The sequence below is a fragment of the Gopherus evgoodei genome, chromosome 1 (genome assembly GCF_007399415.2).
Source record: "Gopherus evgoodei ecotype Sinaloan lineage chromosome 1, rGopEvg1_v1.p, whole genome shotgun sequence".
In the NCBI taxonomy this organism is placed as follows: Eukaryota; Metazoa; Chordata; order Testudines; family Testudinidae; genus Gopherus; species Gopherus evgoodei.
This window is the reverse complement of record NC_044322.1, coordinates 211,948,453-211,970,519: the sequence shown is the minus strand read 5'-3', so window position 1 is coordinate 211,970,519 and position 22,067 is coordinate 211,948,453. Positions and strand designations below refer to the sequence as shown.

Sequence of the window (22,067 nt, the reverse complement as noted above, 5' to 3'; positions counted from 1 at the left end):
CATAACAAAGAGGTTTAACCCAACCCACAATGATACAACATCCATCAAAGTTTATTTGCTAACATTGGGAAATTTTCAAAGCACAATGGGCTGTTACGGGTAACATTTTCAAAAGTGCCTGAGTGACTTGGAAGACCAAGTACCATTGACTTTCATTGAGGCAAAACCCCTAACTGTCCAAGTCACTTTTAAAAACGGAACTTGGGCTTCTAAATCACTCAGATACTTTGGCAATTTGTATTTTATGTGCCTTAGTACCATTGAAAACCAATGAGAATGGATGCCTAACTCCCATTTGTGCCTTTGTAAATCTCCTCCTTTATAATTAAGTTTACATATGTACAATAAAATACATAAACACACAAGGTGTTACATACATCATATGGGGCAGACTGTGACCCAGACTAATACAGCAATGCAGGGAGCTCTTTTCAACCTTACGTGGCCATGTGAACATTCCCTGGAGTGTGGCCCAAGTGCAGAAGGGTGAGCAAGGGCTGTGCACATTCTACTACTCTCTCCACTCTTGGCAGATGGGGTGGGGCACTTGGCTCTGCCCTCCTTCCAATGTGCTGGTCAGCAGAGCAGTAACAAGGAGGCAAGTAAACTACACTTTTTTTCAGAGAAAGTTGTGACTCTGAATCACAACTAATCACCAACTTTCTCCCAGAAGCAATGCAGCTAGGTACTGCAGCATACTCAGGGGGTCACATTGGGGCTGCAAAACTGTATGGAGGGCCAGGTAGGAAAGGCTATGCCTCCCCAAACAGCCTGGCCCCCACCCCTTATCTGCCCCCTCCCACATCCTGTCCCCGACTGTCCCCTCAGAACTCCCGACCCATTCAACCCCCTCGGCTCCTTGTCCCCTAACTACTCCCTCCTGGGACCCCCCACCTCTAACTGTCCCCCCGGGACTCTACCCCCCCTCCAACCTCCCTGCTGTCTGACCTCTGACTGCGCTGACCCCTATCCACACCCACACCCCCTGACAGGCATCCTGGGACTCCCATGCTTATTCAAACCCCACTCCCACCGAATCTCCACCTCATCCAACTGCCTCCTGCTCCCCGTCCCCCAGAACCCCCTGTCCCTAATCCAACTCCCCGGCCCCAGCCCCCTTACCATGCCGCTCAGAGCAGCATGTCTGGCCGTGGCACCGCACCGCCCGGTCAGAGCCAGACACACTGCTGCACTGCCCTGCAGGAGTGCACAGCCCCGCCACCCAGAGTACTGCCCGCGCGGCGGCGAAGCTGGAGGGGGGCTAGCCTCCCTGGCCGGGAGCTCAACAACCCAGCAGGACGGTCCATGGGCTGGATGTGGCCCGTTGGCTGTAGTTTGCCCACCTCTGGCCTAAAGGCTCATTTTATCACCACATATGATATTTTACTGCACCCATTTTCACTGTATTACAACTTTCTGAAAACTTATCCTTTGGGGCTAAGTTCTTATATGCTTAGCTTCTTTGCCAATTTTTGTGGAAAGCTTGAAGAAAACCCCTCAGCCATTTCTGAGTTAAAGGTAAGTGGGAAAAAAAATCTCTTTTCAAAAATCTCTTCTTAAAACTTTAGATTTTTTTTGCTCCACAATGGCTGAAGAAATATACTCCAAACTGGACATGTTCCTGGTCCTACATGAGAGAGTCTTTTTGACACATTTTGAAAAAATAAATGATATATTATTGAAAGATCATTTCTCAGCATGCTCGGTAGGCATCTGGTAAAATTCTAGAAATCTAACAAAGCCTCACTTCCCAGCATTGCATTACTAGGGCAAGGAGAATCTCCCCTTTCCTCCTGTCTAGCCTGTCACATGCAGAGGTTGCTGCTAGACAGGAGAAAGACTACCGCCTGATAAGACTTTAAGGTTAAGGTCTAGTTGATAACAACTCAGTAAAATCACCTCAAAACATTAATACCATATATAGGAAAAAACAAACAAACCAAAAGACTGATTAAAAACTGAAATATTTTGATTCATAAAAGTGCTACAAGTACCTCATGAGAATTTTAGTTCAGGCACCATATGCTGTCATTCTGCACAGACTACATCTCCCATGATGCACCATATCTAAAGACTATGATGACCTCTGCCTTCAGCAAGAAACTGATGCATCATGGGAAATGTAGTTAAGCAAGAAAGCTCACGTCATAAAGGAGAATGGAAGCATAAGACATCCAAACTACAATTCCCATGAGACACTGTGGCAACATTTTGAACTAAAATATTTCAGTATTAGGCCAAAATATTTAGGTTTTTAGCAACAATTTTTTGTCAAAAAGTCAAAATTTTCTGTGAAACAAACTCCTTATTTTCTGATCCACTCTATGCACAACATGGGACTCTGCTGTTTTCTGAGGCTTTTGCCTGAAAGGCTGTGTGTTGATAGTGCAGTGGAAGAACTTTCCATAAAGCTCAGAGAAAAGACTGGTAGGGTATGTCTACGCAGTGGGAATGGGAGTGAGCCTCCTACCCCAGATCAACATATAGCTGTGTAGAAAATGCTTTGAAGTTTTGGCTCGGGCTCTGAGGGTGGGCTTCAATGACCAAGCTCCAGCCTGAGTCACGTCTTCAGAGTGCTGTCTACACATCATGAGCCCCGCTAACCCAAGTCTGTCAACCTGGGCTTGGAGGCTCACTCCTGCTCAGGGCTGCCCAGAGGATTCAGGGGGCCTGGGGCAGGGCCAGGTCTTCAGCAGCAATTCAGCGGCGGGTCCCTCTTGGAGCGAAGGACCTGCCGCCAAATTGCTGCTGAAGAATGAAGCAGTGGGAGTAGAGCAGCCTAAGTGCTGCCGATCGCAGCTTCCCCCCCACCCCCGCCACTTGCAGCGCTTATATTCACCGGGCGGCGCTCCGAGGCTTCGGCAGCACTTCAGCAGCAGGTCTTTCACTCACTCTGGGTCTTCTGCTGCACTGAAGGACTCGCCACTGAACACCCGGAGCAAGTGAAGGGCCCGCCGCAGAAGTGCCGCCAAAAACCCAGATCGGCTTGCGGGGCCCCTGCAGGGCCCGGGGTCTGGTGCAAATTGCCCCACTTGCCTCCCCACTCTGGGTGGCCCTGCTCCTGCTCGCTGCACAATGCTCTGCAAACATACCTGTGCAGATTTGGTTCTTATCTAGCCCAAAGCAGTCTACCTACTCATAAAAATTATTCACTGTACATTCATTTAACACTAAATAGATTATATAGAGCCTGATATCAGATGTCAAGAATCTTGAATAATGTGTGTAATAGGATGAACTATTACAGGTTTAGCTTTAAAAAAAATCCGGTTACAAGTAGAAATATATACTGTACTCACAGAAAGACACAAATTAGAGTTGAAACAGATCCATTAGATCCAGCCTAGTCCTTAGTCCCCGATCCATTGCAGAATTATCTCCTACTGCATATTTTAGAGTGCTTTGTCTACTTTAGTGTTCAATGTCCAAATTCTGACGTTTCCATCACTCCCTCTGGGAGACAATTCTACAGTCCAATATCTTACTGCCACAATTTTTTCTTCCTGATATTCAGCCTAATGATTATTTTCTTAATTTCATCCCATTATTCTTACTTGCCTACGGATACTATCTTAAATAACTCCCCCTCTCTCAATATTGTTATACTATAATTTGTTAATACTATGAGAAAAAGAAGTTTAAAAACTTACTGGCAGAGGCATCCCAAAACTTTATCGATCCGTCTGCATGACTTAAAAAAAATTAAACGTTGGTTAAAACAAGATATAGCTACATATAATTTCACCTCTCAGTTACTGAAAATACAAAAAGCACTAAATACAATACAAAATACAGTACTCAGGTGACCTTTCCATCATTCTTACAATGTAGGCTAAATCTTGAAGTTAACTATTACATTGCAATGATGCAATTTATATCTATATCAGAAGGGCAATTAATCAAATGTAAATACAATAAATCAGTTTAATTGATCTGTAATGTACACACATACCAAAGGAAGTACACATTGACTGTATGTTACTACAGTTATTGTTACCAAACAAGTGACTGTTGTCTAGGATTTTGCAAAATAATACTTTTAATCTTTTATAGGACAGAGCTCTCACACACACTTTAACAATAGTCCCTTTTAAATAGAAAAGATCATATGGATAAAAGACTTTTTAAAAAGCATTGTTAAGAGAAATTTCCAGATTTTTAATATATGACACATATATCACAGAACAGACTCTCTGAAGTGGCCCATAAATTAGTTTTTATTTAAAACTGGGCCATGAGAGTATTCTTCTTTTTGGAAATCACTGTTTATTTTGAGATCTATTTTATATAATCCCCATTAGGGCCAGATTCTGCTGCACTAGGTCACAGTAAAGCATTTGATATGGTACCACATGAGAAAATATTAGTTAAATGAAAGTGGGGAGTTGTACAAGAATTGTAAGATGGATAAGAAACTGGCTAAATGGGAGAAGGCAACAAGTTGTGCTAAAAGGTGAACTACCAGACTGGTGGGAGGTTACTAATGGAGTTCCTCAAGGATCAATTCTGGGACCAATTGTATTCAATATTTTTTATAAATCACCTTGGCATAAAAGGTAGGCGTGGGCTAATGAAATGGGCTGACGATACAAAGTTGGGAGGCATCGTCAGTACAGAGAAGGATTGGAACATTATACAGGAAGATCTGGATCACTTTGAAGACAGGAGTGATAGAAATGGGACACAATTCCATAGTACAAAGTTCACGGTCATGCACTTAGGGACTAATAATAAGAATTTCTGCTACAAGTTGGGGGCTCATCAGTTGAAGCAACAGAGAAGAGGAGAGAACTGGGTGTGAGGGTAATTCACAGGATTACTATGAGCTACAAATGTGATATGGCTGTGAAAAACACAAATACGATCCCAGGATGCATCAGGTGAGGCATTTCCAATAGAGACAGAGAAGTATTAATGCCACTATATAAGGTTCTGGTAAAACTTCCTTTGGAATACTTTGCACAGTTCTGGTCACCTGCGTTCAAGAAAGATTAATTCAAACTGGAAGAGGTGCAGAGAAGAGCTGTTAGGTTTAAGGGAGGATCATAGTAATAGAATCAGGTTAATGGAGGGCTTATCTTATACGAGGAGGCTGGAAGAGCTTGGCTTGTTTAGCTTAGCAAAAAGAAGGCTGAGAGAGGATACAAATGCTCTCTCAAAATATCTCAGAGAGCTAAACATGTAGGAGGGTAAAGAACTATTTAAGCTAAAGGACAAGGTTGGCATAAAAAACATATGGGTACAAACTGGCCACGAACAAATCAGGCTGAAATTTAGAAGAAGGTTTCTAAGCATCAGAGGAGTGAGGTTATGAAATAGTCTCCCAATAGCAGTTGTGGGGACAAACAAATTAATTAGTTTTAAGAGAGAGCCTGACAAATTTAGGAGTTCAATTATATGACGGGGTTGCTTGTGAGGTGGAGGGCACGGTTCAACAGCCCAGACTCACTTCCAATTTATGTCTTATGTTCCTAAAACTCATGCTTCAGGGCTTCAGCTGGCCACCTGCAGGTGTCAGGAAGGGATTTCCTCCACTCCCACAATATATTCCTCTGAAGCATCAGAGATAGCCATGGCTGGAAATGGGATGGGATAGGCCAGTGTTCTGAGGTGGCACTGAGCATTCTCTCTCTCAGGTACTAGGCTGACCAGTGCTTGCTCACATGCTCAGGGTCTAAGTGATCACCATATGTGGGTTGGGAATGAATTTTCCCCCAGGTCAGATTGCAGTTACCCTTTAGCGTTTTCACTAGGGCTGTCAAATGATTACAGAATTAATTGTGATTAATCGCAAGATTAAAAAATTAATTGCAATTAATCATAGTTTTAATTGCACTGTTAAACAATAACAGAATACCAATTTAAATTTATTATAAATATTTTGGATATATATTGATTTAAATTACAACACAGGATACAAAGTGCACAGTGCTCACTTTATATTATTATTTTTGATTATAAGTATTTGCACTGTAAAAAAAGATAAAAGAAAGTGCAATCTACAAGTCAAAGCATGAAGGGGAATATGAATGTTTAGCATATCTGGCATGTAAATACTTTGTAACACTGGCTACAACAGCGCCATGCAAACACCTGTTCTCACTTTCAGGTGACATTGTAAATAAGAAGCAGGCACCATTACCTCCCTAAATGTAAACAAAGTTGTTTGTCTTAGCAATTGGATGAACAAGAGTTAGGACTGAGTGGACTTGTAGGCACTAAAGTTTTACGTTGTTTTATTTTTAAGTGCAGTTATGTAACAAACAAATCTACTAGGGCCATCAAGCAATTAAAAAAAATGAATCACGATTCCTGTTAATTATAGAATAATATTTATTTAAAAATTTTTGGATGTTTTCTGCATTTTCAAATATATTGATTTCAATTTCAATGCAGAAAACAAAGTGCACAGTGCTCATGTTATATTTGTTTTTATTATAAATATTTGCACTGTAAAAATAAAATAAATAGTATTTTTCAATTCACCTAATACAAGTACTGTTGTGCAATCTCTTTATCATGAAAGTTGAACTTACAAATGTAGAATTATGCATTCAAAAATAAAACAATGTAAAACTTCAGAGCCTACAAGTCCACTCAGTCCAATTTCTTGTTCAGCCAATCACTCAGACAAACAAGTTTGTTTACATTTGCAGGAGATAATGCTGCCCACTTCTTGTTCACAATGTCATCTGAAAGTGAGAACAGGCATTTGCATGGCATTGTCGTAGCTGGTGTCGCAAGATATGTACGTGTCAGATGTGCTAAAGATTCATATGTCCCTTCCTGCTTCTACCACCATTTCAGAGGGCATACGTCCATGCTAATAGGTTCTGCTTGATAATGAAACAACACAGAGAGGACCGATGCATGTTCATTTTCATCATCTGAGTCAGACGCCACCAACAGAAGGTTGATTTTCTTTTTTTGGTGGTTCGGGTTCTGTAGTTTCTGCATCAGAGAGTTGCTCTTTTAAGACTTCTGAAAGCATGCTCCAAACTTCGTCCCTCTCAGATTTTGGAAGGCACTTCAGATTTTTAAACCTTGGGAAGAGTGCTGTAACTATCTTTAGAAATCTCACACTAGTATCTTCTTGGCATTTTGTGAAATTGGCAGCAAGAGTGTTCTTAAAATGAACATGTGCTGGATCATCATCTGAGACTTCTATAATATTAAATATATAGCAGAATGCAGGTAAGACACAGAGCAGGAGACATACAACTCTCCCCAAAGGAGTTCAGTCATCAATTTAATTGATACATTATTTTTAACGAACATTATCAGCATAGAAGCATGTCCTCTGGAACAGTGGCTGAAGTATAAAGGGGCATACAAATGTAAATACCTTGCAATGCCAGCTACAAAAGTGCCATGCGAACGCCTGTTCTCACTTTCAGGTGACATTGTAAATAAGAAGCAGGTAGCATTATCTCCCATACATGTAAACAAACTTGTTTGTCTTAGCGATTGGCTGAACAAGAAGTAGGACTGAGCGGACTATTACAGTGCAAATATCTGTAATAAAAATAATATAAAGTGAGTATGGTGCACTTTATATTCTGTGTTGTAATTGAAATTAATATATTTGAAAATGTAGAAAAACATCCAAAATATATAGTAAATTTAAATTGGTATTCTATTGTTTAACAGTGCGATTATAACTGCGACTAATTTTTTAATCATGAATAATTTTTTTAATCACAATTACTTTTTTTTAGTTAATAGCATGAGTTAACTGTGATTAATCAACAGCCCTAAAGGCTACATCTACAAGTTGCACATTCACAATAAAGAGATTGCACTACAGTACTTCTGTGAGGTGAACTGCAAAGTACCATTTTTGCTTATCGTTTTTATAGTGCAAATATTTGTAATAATAATATTAAGTGAGCACTGTACACTTTATATTCCGTATTGTAATTGAAATCAATACATTTGAAAATGTACAAAAACATTCAAAACATTTATAATAAATGTAAATTGGCATTCTCTTATTAGACAGTGTGATTAAAACTGTGATTAATCATGATTAATATTTTTAATCGAGTTAATATGTTTTGAGTTAATTGCTTGAGTTAACTGCAATTAGTTGAGAGCCCTAGTTTTCACCTTCCTCTCCAGTGTGTGGGTGTGGGCCACTTGCCAGGATTATCGGGGTATAACTCGCTTAATCATTTCCCTGCCACTGTAGGGTTCTCAGGCACCAGTGCACCTTGGTTCCTCCTATTCTCTCCCTATGGCACACCATAGTCTAGTCTCCTGTGGGCATGGGTGGCTGGTATCACAGGCCAGAGGAGGGTAAGCCTCCCCAAGCAGCCAGGCGTGGCCCTGCCCATACAACACTCCGAGGCCACCTCCTGCTTCCCGCTCTTCCTGTGGTCCAAGCCCAGGCTGCTGCTCCTCTTCCCTAAAGTGGGTGGGGCTGGGGCTAGGGCAGGCTGGCTGGAGCAGCCGGGTGCTGGGGCTGCTCAGGGCTCCGGGGCTGAGGGTGCTGGGGCCGCCCTCCCAGCACTCTGGGGCTGGGGGCGCTCTGGGGCTGGGGGCATTCAGGTCACCTGCCAGGCACTCTGGGGCCAGGGGCACTCGGGCGGGCTGGCAGCCACAGTGAGGGGCTTCGGCAGGCAGAATGGGTGGGCCTTCCTAAACAGGTGGTTCACACATCACCCGAGCCTGTGGGCTGTAATACTTTAATACAATTTCAGCTGTTGGGGCTAGTGTGAGGGTGGCTGGGTCGTGGTGGTAGCCTGTGATATACAAGAGGTCAGACTAGACCAGCGGTTCTCAAACTATAGGGCAAGCCTTCCAAAGGCGGCACCAGAATGCGTCAAGGGAAGCACAAGCTGTGTGTTTGGTTTTTTTTAAGAGCTCTGGCTGTCAGCCCCAGGTGGCTGGGACTTGTGCAGAAGGGCTGTGCACACCTGGGAAGCGAGGATAAAGGGAACAGCTGGAGCTCCACTACCCACGCTCAGGCTCTCCTCCTGTCCCCCAATTCCGCCTTGAGAGACAGCCTGGGCTCAAGCTCTCCTTCCTCACCACAAACCCTCACGTGGAGGTGGTGGACCTCCAGCTCTCAGCCCTAGGGTGGCAGCAGCAGTGCAGAAATAAGGGTGGCAATGGGGCACTAAGTCTGCTGTGAAAAGTGATATTGACAAATATCACTTTTCACATTGCCACCCTTACTTCTGTGCTGCTGTTGGCATGTTGCTGCCTTTAGAGCTGGGTGGCTAGTATACATACTTGAGGAAAAGGGGCATAAACTTCACTGCACTGCACCCCCTTCTGAGAACAAAAATTACTACACAACCCCATGAGGAGGGACTAAAACCTGAGCACACCTGAGCCCTGCTGCCCTGGGCGGGGAGGCCGAGGCCAAAGCCGAAGCCCAAGGGCTTAAGCCCCAGGTGGGGGGCCTGTAACCTGAGCCCTGCCGCCCAGGGCTGAAGCCCTCAACCCCACGTGGCAGGGCTCAAGCTTTGGCCCTGGACCCAGCAAGTCTAACACCAGCCCTGGCAACCCATTTAAAACAGAGTCGCAATCCACTTTGGGGTCCCGACCCACAGTTTGAGAACTGCTGGACTAGATGGTATCATGGCCTCTTCTGGCTTTGAAACTGTACTCGAAGAGAGATCGCTTTAGAGACGATTATCCAATATTCATGTTAGTTTGTGAAACAAAATTTAACATATTCCAGTACAGTCATGTTTGTGCATTAATCAATTACAAATTTAAGAGATTAATCATAACCCTGGTAGAGCTGTTTTAGTTCTCTGGCAATTCTAAAAATTGAAAAAAAAAATCATTTTGGGTCAAACTGAAAATTTCAAAACTGTCAGCAAATCAAAAAGTAAAAGAAAATCATTTTGGGTTCAATGAAACACTTTAGTTTGGTTTCAAGCATTTTTCTGAAGTTTTTGATTTTTTTAATAAAAGGAAATTATGAAACAAAACATCATTTTGAACCAAAAAACCTAAACATATTGTTTTTAAAATGTTGAAATGAAACATTTCAGGTTTTTTGGATTTTTTTTAAAGGTTTTCTTACCATACCAATGTGGTGAAACCGACACGAATTCACAAAACATTTTGGTGTCACCAAATCTGCATTTTTCACTGAAAAAATGTTTTATACAAAATTTTTTGTCCAGCTCTAATTCTTAGTTCTTCATAACTATTTCCATAAGAAAATATCTGGCTATCAAGCTACTTATCTTAGGAAAATACACTATTTTGTAGCAGTTAGCACAAACCAATTCACATCCAAACTTATGCTTTGCAATTTACATTCTATGGATAAATAAAACAGGCAATTAAAAAGTGAATTACCAATAGGAGAAAAATTATGAGTAACCCCAATATGGACAAAATTCATACTTCTACATGGGTGGCAGTTCTGAATAAATAAAACTTATTCCAAGAGCTAGTTGTCATGATGAGTGCTTAAAACCACAGAACACATTAATACTGTAAATATTTCTCCACTCACACATCTGAGTCATCCAGAATTGTTCCTGAGTCTGTCACTGAAATGTGATCCCCTGCCCCCTCCACCCTCTTCTATTGCAGGGCTGAGTATTACAGACACAATCTAGCTTGAAAGGTAAAATTCACACCAGTGCACAGCATTCAAACAAATTATAGGCGATTAACACTAAATTGGTTCCAGCTCCAATCCAGCCACAGGGTCCCCAATAAACCACAAAACCACCCCTGCAGAAATGCTTGTGGTACTCTTGGCTCTCCACCCTCCTAATGCTACTTCTTCCTTCCTAATACCCACTGAAGACTACAGCACTCTCTTGAACTGGACACCCCTTCCCAGGGATATTTAGATCCCTTCTTCAGGGGCACATGGGCCCCTTACTAGCTTGCAGCCTCAATCCATGGTGCCTATATTAATATATCCTTGAGCTAGGGTTGCCCTCCAGAATTGTCCTGGAGTCTCCAGGAATTAAAGAGTAATATTCAATTCACTATTATGTCATGTGATTAAACCTCTAGGAATATGGCCAACGAGAACTGGCAACCTATCTTGAGCACAAGGCTCTATATGCTACTTATGATTTTATCATTGGGCTTAAGTGCTGCATAAGTACTTCTGTGGGCCCTCTGTACTGGGGGGATTTTCACCCTAAAAGAAGTATACATCTCTCTTATGTAATGGAGTGTTCATATTCAGATGCCCTAGTCAGCCAACTATATTGTGAGATGGGTAGGGCTGACCTATAGATGTACATCATTAAAAGTTCTAGATATTAACATTTGTAAAAGCACAAACCTTCTGTTGCGTTCTTACCCTGTAATAATAATTTCAGGATATGTCTGTGTTCCTAGATTCCACGCTCCCCCACTGATTGGCCATTCCTAAACACAATTACAAGAGTTCACAGAAAAGAGTTATTTCTTATGGGCTGGTGGACTGCACATTTTTAAAATGAATAACATCCTAAGAAATTCTTCTAAAAAGCAATATACCTAATTTATAAAAATGAAGACAAGGTTGTAACATTATCTTGATAATTTTAAAATACATTTATGTAGATGCAATTTCTAATTTATTGTTTATAATATTATCTGTTCTAAAGGCAGAGAGATTTTTAAAAAAATATTTAAATGTTTGTGTGGTCTAGTGGAAGGTTCTGAATTAACAGCTTTTCAGACTGAAATTCTTTATAATAAGTGTTGGAGGAATGAATAATGAACAATCAATCGATCCTTCTATTGGATTCACAAGGGCTAACCCTTGGGGCTTCAACAGGGCTCTGCATAGGCATAACAGTCTTTTTGTGAGGATCCAAATGTAGGATTGGGGTCTTAGATTATAAACTCTTTGTGGCATGCACAGTGTTTTTAGTCCCTGTGGACAAGACTGTGAAACCCTTTCTCAGTGAAAGCAACGAGATCCCTTGTGAAATAAGATTTTATCCAGCAGGAGTAAGAGTATCATAATCTGGTCCTCTGCAAAGCTCCAGGCATATCGATGATGCTACATACAAATGTTAAATAATCAATGATAAATAAATGATATCCCCAGAACTGTTGGACCAAATGCAGCTGTGCAAACTTTTGAACACTGCATTGTCAATGTGCCTCAGTCCTTCACAGAGGTGACCAGCTATAGGGATGGGAGGAGAATTCAGCCTCCAAAATCGGTTCAGTTCTTGCCTTCTTTGCTAAGGCAGCACAGAATCTTCAAGACCATAAAGAAGCCTATCTTGATCATGATTCCTGCACATCCCAGTTTCCACGGAAAAGGAAGGCAATGTCTGCTCAGGCCCATTCAAGCTCCCGTAGGAGTTCAAGAAAAAGAAGGCAACACAGCTGCACCCAGTTACCAGAAATATATGTATTCCTGGTTAAGAACTATTTTAAAATGGAATTAGGATTAAAAGCACATATCAGTAATTTAAGGGTTAAAACATTACAGGTATGTTGTAATTAGTCCCAAACCAAGCGCTATAAATCCAGGAAATTCTGAGTTAAGGTTAAACTTGACAAAAAAAAATCACATGTTGAGGAATGGAAATGCAGTTTAGGGCACCTGAACAAATTTAACTCCATCCTGTAGCGAAACCATTCAATAATCATACTATTCTGACTAATACATAATAATGCTTGTAGTCCCAAATTAGATTTAACTGATTTTTAAAGACCCATTTGCTTTTTTTCTCCCTCTCTCTCTCTCAAGGAGGAGAGCTGGTTGCAAGGGGACTAGGGTTGTAGGAGCTTCTTGCCTAGGGAAAGAAGAGACAAGTATAGAAATGGGAAGTCATGAACTTGGGGTATTGATTGGGAGGAACAGGACTGTCACGGCGAATACTGTCTGTCCCTGGGCTTTACTTATAAATAACTGGCGCTATAACTATGCTCTTCCCTCCTCTCCTGATAGTTTGGGAACTGGGTTGGTGGAGGCAACTGCCGAACTGCTCCCTGGGAGGATGGAATATGTGCATGGAATTAGTGTGTGTGTGTGTGAGCGAGAGAGAGAGAGAGAAGGGGGGTGTGAATCTGCCAAATGAGTGAAGATGTACCTACTGTATAGATGCCTGGAAAATGGCTGGGTGTATGTAGTGATCATCCTGGCTGATGTGGAATGGATGGGTGTGGAGTTGGGGATGGATGTGCAGAATGAGCAGATGGGCAAGCGTGGAATGAATGGAGGAACGTGGTGAAGTGTCTGGGGAGTTGTGTGTGCAGGGGTAGAAACGAATGGGAGTAAGTGACTGGGAGAATGAATTCAGGGCGTGGGTATGAGTAGGACAAATTGGTAACATGACAATAAATTTATTTAGAGTTATACAAATGTATTTATATTCATGTCCATTTATGCAAATATATGCAAATCAGAATGTATTTTTTTAAATGGTGGCAATAATGGCTAAAAAGTACCATTAATTGTAAAAATAAAAATCTGCAAATGCAGACAATGCATCAGGTTTCAGTGAGTTTTAACCACATGGGAAGTTTGGAGGGTCCATGTTGTTTCATTATTGAAAACAGCAGAGACAAAAAATAGTCTGATACCAGGAGCTAAATTTCTCAAAGGACCCATTTTGAATAAATTTTACCTCAAACTAATTAACAGATTTACTTGCAAATTCTCAGAAAGGACCCATGATCCTGCAAGGAGGTCTGCAAGGATGGAATATACTTTTTCATGGTACCCCGCTGAAGTCAGTGGAGCGCCACACAGGCACAGAGGTCTGAGTGCCTACATAGAACCAATTGCAGCATCAGGCCCTAATTGACTTTACAGAGATAAGAGGGAAATTGTCTGTGCATACATGCTCTCAAATGCACAAAGTAAACAAACTGAAAAAATAGTGAAAAATCTTTTCCCCTGATAATATCTTTCAGTTATAATAATCTCAGACATTAATTGTAACTTCAATAAAGGAAAAAAATTGAGCTAGAAATATGAGTTTCAAGTTAGTGGTATCCCTTTATCTTATTTTAATAGGAGTATTAACGTGAGAAGACAGACAATGAAAATAATCTTCCAAAACATTATGTACACAGTTTAGATTTTTACAATTAAACTCTCTTCATAAATAAAATGTATTTTTTTTACCTTATTGCTGTATCCTTGCTTTTTATGTTTAGCTCCTACAGAATACAATACGGGAATCAAATCTGGAGGACAGTCAGCAAAATATTCTGTGCAGGTAACTGGTGACTCATGAATGTCAATGGGATAAGGATTTTCAAAGATTGGAAAACTAATGGAGGAAGACAATTTATTAGTACCACTGTGACATGTGGAGTAATATTAGATTTTCTTAAATATTAAAGCATACAAAACAAAAACAAATTTACCTAATTTAAAACTATCATTCATAACACATGCTATTTTCTTTATTTCATATTTTCTTTAAAACATATTTATTGTTTTTAATCCCAAGAATAAAATTTACAGTCACCAAATAAAGGTCAGAAAATTAAGGTACTGTGACTGCAGTCCTTTCTCTTGTTAGTTTTTAGTCACATAAGTAGGCTACTAAAGTCAACAGGACTACTTGTGTGAGTAAGGGTTTGCAGGATCAGGTTCTAATTTTCCCCCACATCTGTAGAATTTCCCCTATAAAACAAAGATTACATATGTTTTTTGAATGCTAGAATCAATAACATATGATTTATATTACAATTCAAGGCCAGAATTGTCCATGAAATTATGCTGTAGACATACTGTATTAGTAACCAGGTCTCATAATAAACAATCTGACTCAATTTGACAGTGGAATATTAATTCTCCATGGTTTGTACTATTGGAGCAACTGCAGACAAGTCAGCCCTCAATTTAATTGCTGTTCACTTGTATTAGCTTTATCTGTCAAGATAAGGAGTAATGCCTCACACTTAGAGCAACAATAAGCATAGATTGTCATTCATAAATGAAAAATGCACAAGGAGAGGTTACTTACCTTGTTCAGTAACTGGAGTTCTTCAAGATGTTTTGTCCTTATGGGTGCTCCTTGTGAGGATGTCCGTGTGCCCATGCACTATTGATCAGAGATATTTCTCCTAGTAGTTCCTGTGGGCTTGCACTGCATGCCTCCTCATGAGAGAATACAGGGAGGATCAGACCTGCGCCACTCCAGTTCCTCTCAACCTCAGAGCATGGTAAATCTCTGAAGCAGGAAGAAAAAGAGGGTTGGTAGTGGAGCACTCATAGGGACAAAACATCTCAAAGAACTCTAGTTACTATACAAGGTAAGTAATGTCTCCTTTTTCTTTAAGTTAATGTCCCTGTGGGTGCTTCACATAAGCATAAGAATGGCTATACTGGGTCAGATCAATGGTCCATCTAGCCCAGTTTCCTGTCTTATGACAGTGGCCAATGCCAGATGCTTCAGAGGGAATGAACAGAACAGGTAATCATCGAGTGATCCATTCCCTGTCATCCAGTTCCGGCATCCCAGTATGAGGAGACTCCTGAGTAGTACCTTAATGTGGAAGAAAGTGCTGAAGAGGTGGACCCAGTATGGAGTATAGAACACCTTCACCAAAGACTGCATTTGCACTGAAGGCATGGAGCTGGGCATAATGCTGTGAAAACATGAAATGGAGTACCAAGTGGCTGCCTTGCAAATGTCCTTGATGGGTACATTCCTAAGGAGGGCAATGGAAACAGATTGAGACCTGGTAGAGTCAGCAATGACTCTAGGAGGGGGTTGCATCCCAGGACTCGTAGCAATGCAAAATGCACTCCAACATCCAGTTAGATAGTTTCTCTTAGCAAAGGAAACAAAGAGTCTGGGGGAATACCTTGAAGGGCTTAGTTCTGCGAAGAGGGAAAGCCAGGGATCATCTTATGTCCAGTATATGGAGACTCATTTCTTCAGCAGGTGAATGTCCTGATTGGTGTGGAACTCTGGGTACGTCCACACTACAGCTTGAAATCGATATTAGTAAAATCGATTTTATAAAACAGGGTTTATAAAATTGATTTTACGCGTCCACACTAGGGCACATTACTTCGGTGGTGTGCGTCCATGGTCCCAAGCTACCATCGATTTCCGGAGCGGTGCACTCTGGGTAGCTCAGTAAAAGAATGGGACCAATAACTTCGATTTCCGTCCACACTAACCCTAAATCGATATAGTAATATCGATTTTAGGGTTACTCCTTTCGTTTAGCTGGAGTACAGAAATCGATTTTAAGACCCCTTAAAATCGATTTTAAGTGCCTTGTAGTGTGGACGGTTACAGTGTTAAATCGATTTAACGCTGTTTAAATCAATTTAACGCTCTAGTGTGGACCTAGCCTCTGATAACACTTTAGGGAGGAAGTGAGGGTGATGACGCAACAAAACTTTGTCTGGATAAATTGTAATAAAGAGGGTCAGTCATGAGAGCTACTAGTTCCCATCTTTCTGGCTGAGGTGATTGCTACAAGGAACAAAATCTTGAAGGACAGATGGAATAGCAAGTATGTTGTCACAGGCTCAAAGGGAGGTCCTTTTAATGTGTTAAGTGCTAAATTATGGTGCCAGTGTGGGATAGGGTCCCACACTGGATGGAACAGATTAAGGAGGCCCTTAAGGAATCTTGTTGTTCTAGGCTGTGCAAAACAAAGACACCCTTGACTGGTGAGTGGAATGCTGCAATGATAGGTAAATGAATCTTAACAGAGGTCTGGGAAAGACCAAGCGATTTCAGGTTTAGTACATAGTTGAAGATGAATGCCTGGGTAGAATTGGTAGGAGATACAGAATGTTGGGTGCACCAGATCTAGAAGCATTTCTAGTTCTGCAGGTAAATCCTTCATGTAGTAGGTTTCCTGCTATTTAACAGAACCAACTGGACTTCAGGAGAACACTCCTTCTCTACACCCAAGAACTACCAAGAAGTCAAGATCCGAGAGGCAGGGATGACAGGTTGGAGTGGGTTATGGAGCCTGATTCCTGGATCCGGAGGTCTGTCATCAGGGGAAGGTGCAGAGGTGGACATGTCACCAGATAGGGCAGGGTTATGAACCACACCATTCTCAGCCATCTGGGAGCTATGAAAATGATAACTATTTTTTCTTGTTTCAGTTTGAGCAGGGCTTTGTGGATCAGTGAAGGTTGAGGGAATGTGTATAACAGACCTGGGTGCCAAGAGGCAAGGAGAATGTCTTCCACGGAGATGTGCCATGTTCCCCACTGGATAAGATGTAGCAGCATCTTGAGTTGGAAGGGGTGTAAGACGCCACATAAGACAGATTTCTTGAAAGACAGCATTAGTCAGCTCCCACTTGTGATCTTGATGAAAAATTCAGCTCAGTGAATCTGTGATGGTTTTCTGTGATCCCAGCAGGGAGATCACTGAGATATTTATTTCCTGGGATAAACACCAGTTCTATAGCATCACTGATTCTTTGCATAAAGATCGTGATTTTGCTCCTCCTGGACAGTTTATATAGTACATGATTGCTCAGTTGTCCAACATCACTCTGACTGATTGGAGCTAGCTGAGAGGTAGGAAGTGAAGACAGGGCACTTGCGTGTAGTGACAGCTCTTGAGAAGTCCACCTGCCTTGGCCTGTACAATCTTGTAGGTGAGCACCCCATCCTAGAAGTCAGGAGCCTGTTGTGATGATGTGTGTGGCAGGTAGACATGAGAAGGCAGTTCCCATGCAGACTTTTTGAGGGTCCTTTCACCTATTGAGGGAGTTGGATACAATCCATGGGACCAGCACCTCTGTGAACAGCACATGGTTGTCGGGAGTGTAGAATGTCTTGAGCCAGGCTTGAAGATGCATGTGTCCCAGAAGCTGAAGATTTGCCCTCACCATGGTTTGTTGGCTCTGCTGCAATGTGGAGATGAGGTCAGACATCATGGTGAATCTGTCTGCAAGTAGGGACACCTTGACTGCCACAGAGTCTAAGGTGGCCCCAATACAGTTGCACAAGCATCAGGGTTGATTTGTCTATGTTGAGGTGCAGGTCTAGGCAGTGGAATAGAGCTAGGGCCTTCTGAGTGTCAGATTGAACTTCAAGAAAACAATGGCCCTTGTGGAGTCAGTCATCCAGATAGGAGTCCTTGAATGAGTGAAGAGAACCATCCAGGTGTCACTAAAGAGTTTAGGCCCTTTGAAGGGCAAGTCTCAACAGTCTTTTCCACTTTCCTGGACAAAGTAGAGGACTGTAGCCAGGGAGCCCAATGCATGACTATGGCAGTGGTCATAGAATGAGAATCCATATCTGCTGTTTCAAGGGAGGCCTGCAAGGAGGCTTTGGCTACTGTCTCACTCTCTGTATTAAGAGCTTGAAACTACTCTCCTGCCCTGAGGCAAACACTCTGTACAGTGAGAAAATGTACTATAGTTGGTTAAGTCATATTTTGCCATCAGGACTTGGTAATTGGTGACTTGGAACTGAAAAGAGGCTGATGAGTGGCTCTTAAGCCCTAGGAGGTCCAGATGCTTATGCTCATTATCAGACAATGCTGATTTGAAGTGATGTTTCCTACTCTTTCATTGGCAGCATCAACAATAAGAAAGTTAGAGGTGGGATGAGAAAACAAGTATTCCATAATGTGAAGGTCCTTTGAGAGAGGAACTTTAAAGGTACTATTGAGTCCAGGGAGTGTTCCTCTCAATGAAAAATAAGTTTAGCAATATTGGAGGTAGTACCAGAGAATACTCCCATCATTCTGGAGAGTGCTGGCTGTCAATGGACGGTACCACGTAAGATTATTTCTTTGAAGAATCCTTAGTCTTCAATGAGTCCTTCTGTCTGTAGGAGTCCAATCTTGGTTCTGATGGGTCCATATCTTGGGACTGCTCAACAGTGGGTTTCTCGGTACAGTTTCTCGACACCTGGCTTTGTAAAAGTCTCTTTCAGCAGTACTGGTGCATTGGTACTATACCTGGTGGGAGCTTTACCAGTATCTGCAGCAGGACACAAGTTTCCCTACTCCCAGATCTAAGTGGAGACGAATGGAGTGTCTTACATTTGGTTGTTTTCTGCAAGACTGAAGTTGTCCTCTGGTTTCTGGAGGTCAGAGCTGGAGCTAATTAAGTCTCTGCAGCTGAGTCCAATTTACAGGATGGAGGGCAGAACTGACCCCCAGGGTCTAGGGGAGCTCTCAATGAGAAGTTTCTTCCCTTAGTTTTTGCCAGCCTTAAAACCAGAGCAGATCTTACACTTGGATGGGATGTGAGTCTTTCCAAGACAATGGAGGCAACTGGATTGCCCATCACTGAATGGAGAACAGACTGGTGACTGGTCTGGTAAAGCTTGAATCCTTGGGTCCTGGGCATATCCTGCAAGAACAGCCACCAGTCAAGAAGGCCTGAGAGGAAAAAGGAGGCAAGAAGTGGCAAGGAGACTCTCTTCAAAGCATAAATTGTGCTAGAAAGGTAAACAACAAACCCCCCCTAGAACTACATATGAAATGAAAATTAAGAATAAAAACGTGGCAGAAGAATAACTATGTTAGCTAGATAGTAGATGCTTCAAAACTCCATCACTAGCTGCAGGTGGTTGAGACGGAACTGGAGTGGTGTGGGTCCGCTCCTTCCTGTATTCCCTTTTACTGGAGCATATAAAGGCATATGGTGTAGGTGCAGACCTGTAGGCATTAATAGAAGAAAAATCTTCGATTGAGAGTGCATGGGTGTACACACATCCTCACCTACAGCACCCATAAGGACAATAACCCAAAGAAGAAGGTCTGATTCTGATTTCACTTCCACCAGGTTTTACACTGCTGTAACTGAATTGACTTACACAGAAAAATCAGACAAATGAATATATGCTTGCCTAGTGAAATATTGTTGAACAGGCCTGTCAGTGTTGACTGGAGAGGAGAAATAATTAGTATTATTAGAATTCCAGGCTGGGATGTGCTGAAGATATTAATAATTTTGGAGCATCTACCATGTGTGGACATAAGATATTATCTTAGAGAAAATGGGAAAACCCACTGGCCTACATTATCCCAGTGTAAAATTGCCTCCAATTAATGTTAAGTTTTTACATCAGCAAAATAAAAAAGAAAAATTTGAATAGATTTTCAACATTATCAGCTAGATATTTATGAAGCAGGAACAGTTTCATATAAACTTTGTACTTACTTGCTTTGTGTTAGGTCAACAACAATGAGATCTTTTTCCAATAGTACAACTACAGCATAGGGTTCTTGAAATTCTAAAAGTGAGGAATCAAGCACAAAAAACATGCAGAGCTTTCCTGTTAAGCCTTTTAACCAAGTTAGCCAAATTATATAATCCTCTCCTGAACAATTATTGTATTTTAAATAAATAAATAAATAAAATAAATAAAGACAGACAGACAGACAGATTTGTAAATTAGAAAGCATGGCATTTGATTAGAGTCAGATAGTGATGTAGATGTCCCACAATGAAAAGTAGCTTTGGCAACATAATTGTTGATAAACATATATGGCAAAAATTGCCAGGTATAATTATAGCATGCTAACATGGTGTTGAATGAAAAGTAAAGGAGTGGAGTAGATGAGTCCACCTTGACATCTGAAGGCAGCTGGGTATGTTACTCTATCACCGAATCTAATTATCACACACAGGGAGGTACCCTATTTATAGACCTTGTGATCACAGACTGCAAAGGTTTAACGAGTATTAGAGTTTTTCTGTGGGCAGTGATTGTCCAAAGCTACTTTCCACCAACTCCTGGAGATGTACAGTCCATCAGCTCCCAATAGTGCACAGCTGTAACCTCAATTGCAAAAAAGTTCACAAGATCCATTATTTTAAAATGTGAATTAGAGAGAGTTAATGAGGAGACAAAGATGATGAAGGTGCACTCTGGAGGTGAAGAAAGAGATGCAGTTATACTACAAACAGAGTTGGGGAGGAATAGTGTGTAATGGGTTGAAAAAGAAGACAAAGAATTAAATTGCCCCCTCCTCTCCTAAATGTCAAGCTGCCGTTTGCAGTGTAGATTGCGGTCTTCCAACCACTCTTACGCAACTTTCTTTTGAAAAAGTGAATTATCATCTAAGTTGCCAATCACCTTGGTATCCAAATTATGATGTTCCAAATGTAAGGTTTTTTAATAGAAATGAGTTCCAGATAATCAAGGGAAACAAGTAGGAAAGAAAGAAAAAAGTTAACCCAGTAAGGATAAGACATTATTTATATACTGTGAAGTATGTTTCATAATTAAAATATACATTGCATAAATTGGTTTATGTAGTGATATAATTGTTATGATATAGTTGTGAGCCTGCTAGAGGCATCTACTATTTTGTGATCAATTCAAGCGCAGTATCTCTCTCACACACACAGACACAATTTTCTTTTGGAGACCATACTTTTGTTCTCTCTTATTTTATGTTTTTTCTTTAATCTAAAATAAAAGTTACTTAGATCAAAAGCATGAGTATAGGGTTGCTCTTTATGCAAAGAAAAAAGAACAAAAATCCTCTCTGACTGTTTTTAAGATAATGAACTGTAAAATTAAGAATCTCATTCAAATAACAGTAAGCCACTTCATGGTGTGCAAGGTTGTACTCTTCAGATGGCTGAAGGCACAAGGCCGAATGAACTGAGGGATGCATGAACTAATGCTCTTCCCTTTGTGGTCTACTATTAATGCACATCCTGTGGTAGCATATTGACACACTGGATTATGAACAACACAGGCTAACAAAAATGTACTACTGTGTAAATCAGTAAAAGAATCCATAATATGGAAGCACCACTAAGTTTAACATAGTGAACTGGAAGCCCAGATACATTAATTCAATTACTGAAGCTTCCGTTCACTAGACATTGGAAATAAATATTTGCTTTATACTAATTCAAATTATTCAACAGGTTTTTTTTTATTAATTTACATGTTAAGTGTTTCTTCTGCATTTCTGCTCATCCTCTTTTATGCTGATGATACCAAACTTAACTTCTTTTAGGTTTTTAGCTTTCTTGACCCCTCACCCTTCTTAGTCTTCTCTGTTAATTTAGCCCTCAATTTAGCAGTCCATCCCTGTTCAGCAGAGCAAAACACTTCAGCACATTCTTAATTAAGCTTATGCTTAAGTGTTTTTCTCAAAAGGAATGGATTTAAGCACAAGTTTAAACACTTTGCTGATTTAAGGACTTAA

At 41.1% G+C, this 22,067-nt stretch overlaps 1 protein-coding gene across 9 annotated transcripts in view; it reads right to left on the bottom strand.

Annotated features, from left to right (window-relative positions):
- The window catches only part of STXBP5L (syntaxin binding protein 5 like), a 424,278-nt gene that overhangs the window by 123,625 nt on the left and 278,586 nt on the right, over window positions 1-22,067 (bottom strand). For all 9 annotated transcript variants that reach the window (XM_030534340.1, XM_030534349.1, XM_030534386.1 and 6 more), the window contains exons 11-14: window positions 20,059-20,131; window positions 14,069-14,216; window positions 11,294-11,361; window positions 3,651-3,691 (exon numbers count right to left, since the gene is read on the bottom strand). In XM_030534340.1, coding sequence (XP_030390200.1) covers window positions 3,651-3,691; window positions 11,294-11,361; window positions 14,069-14,216; window positions 20,059-20,131 — 330 coding nt within the window. The remainder of the gene's footprint in view (window positions 1-3,650; window positions 3,692-11,293; window positions 11,362-14,068; window positions 14,217-20,058; window positions 20,132-22,067) is intronic.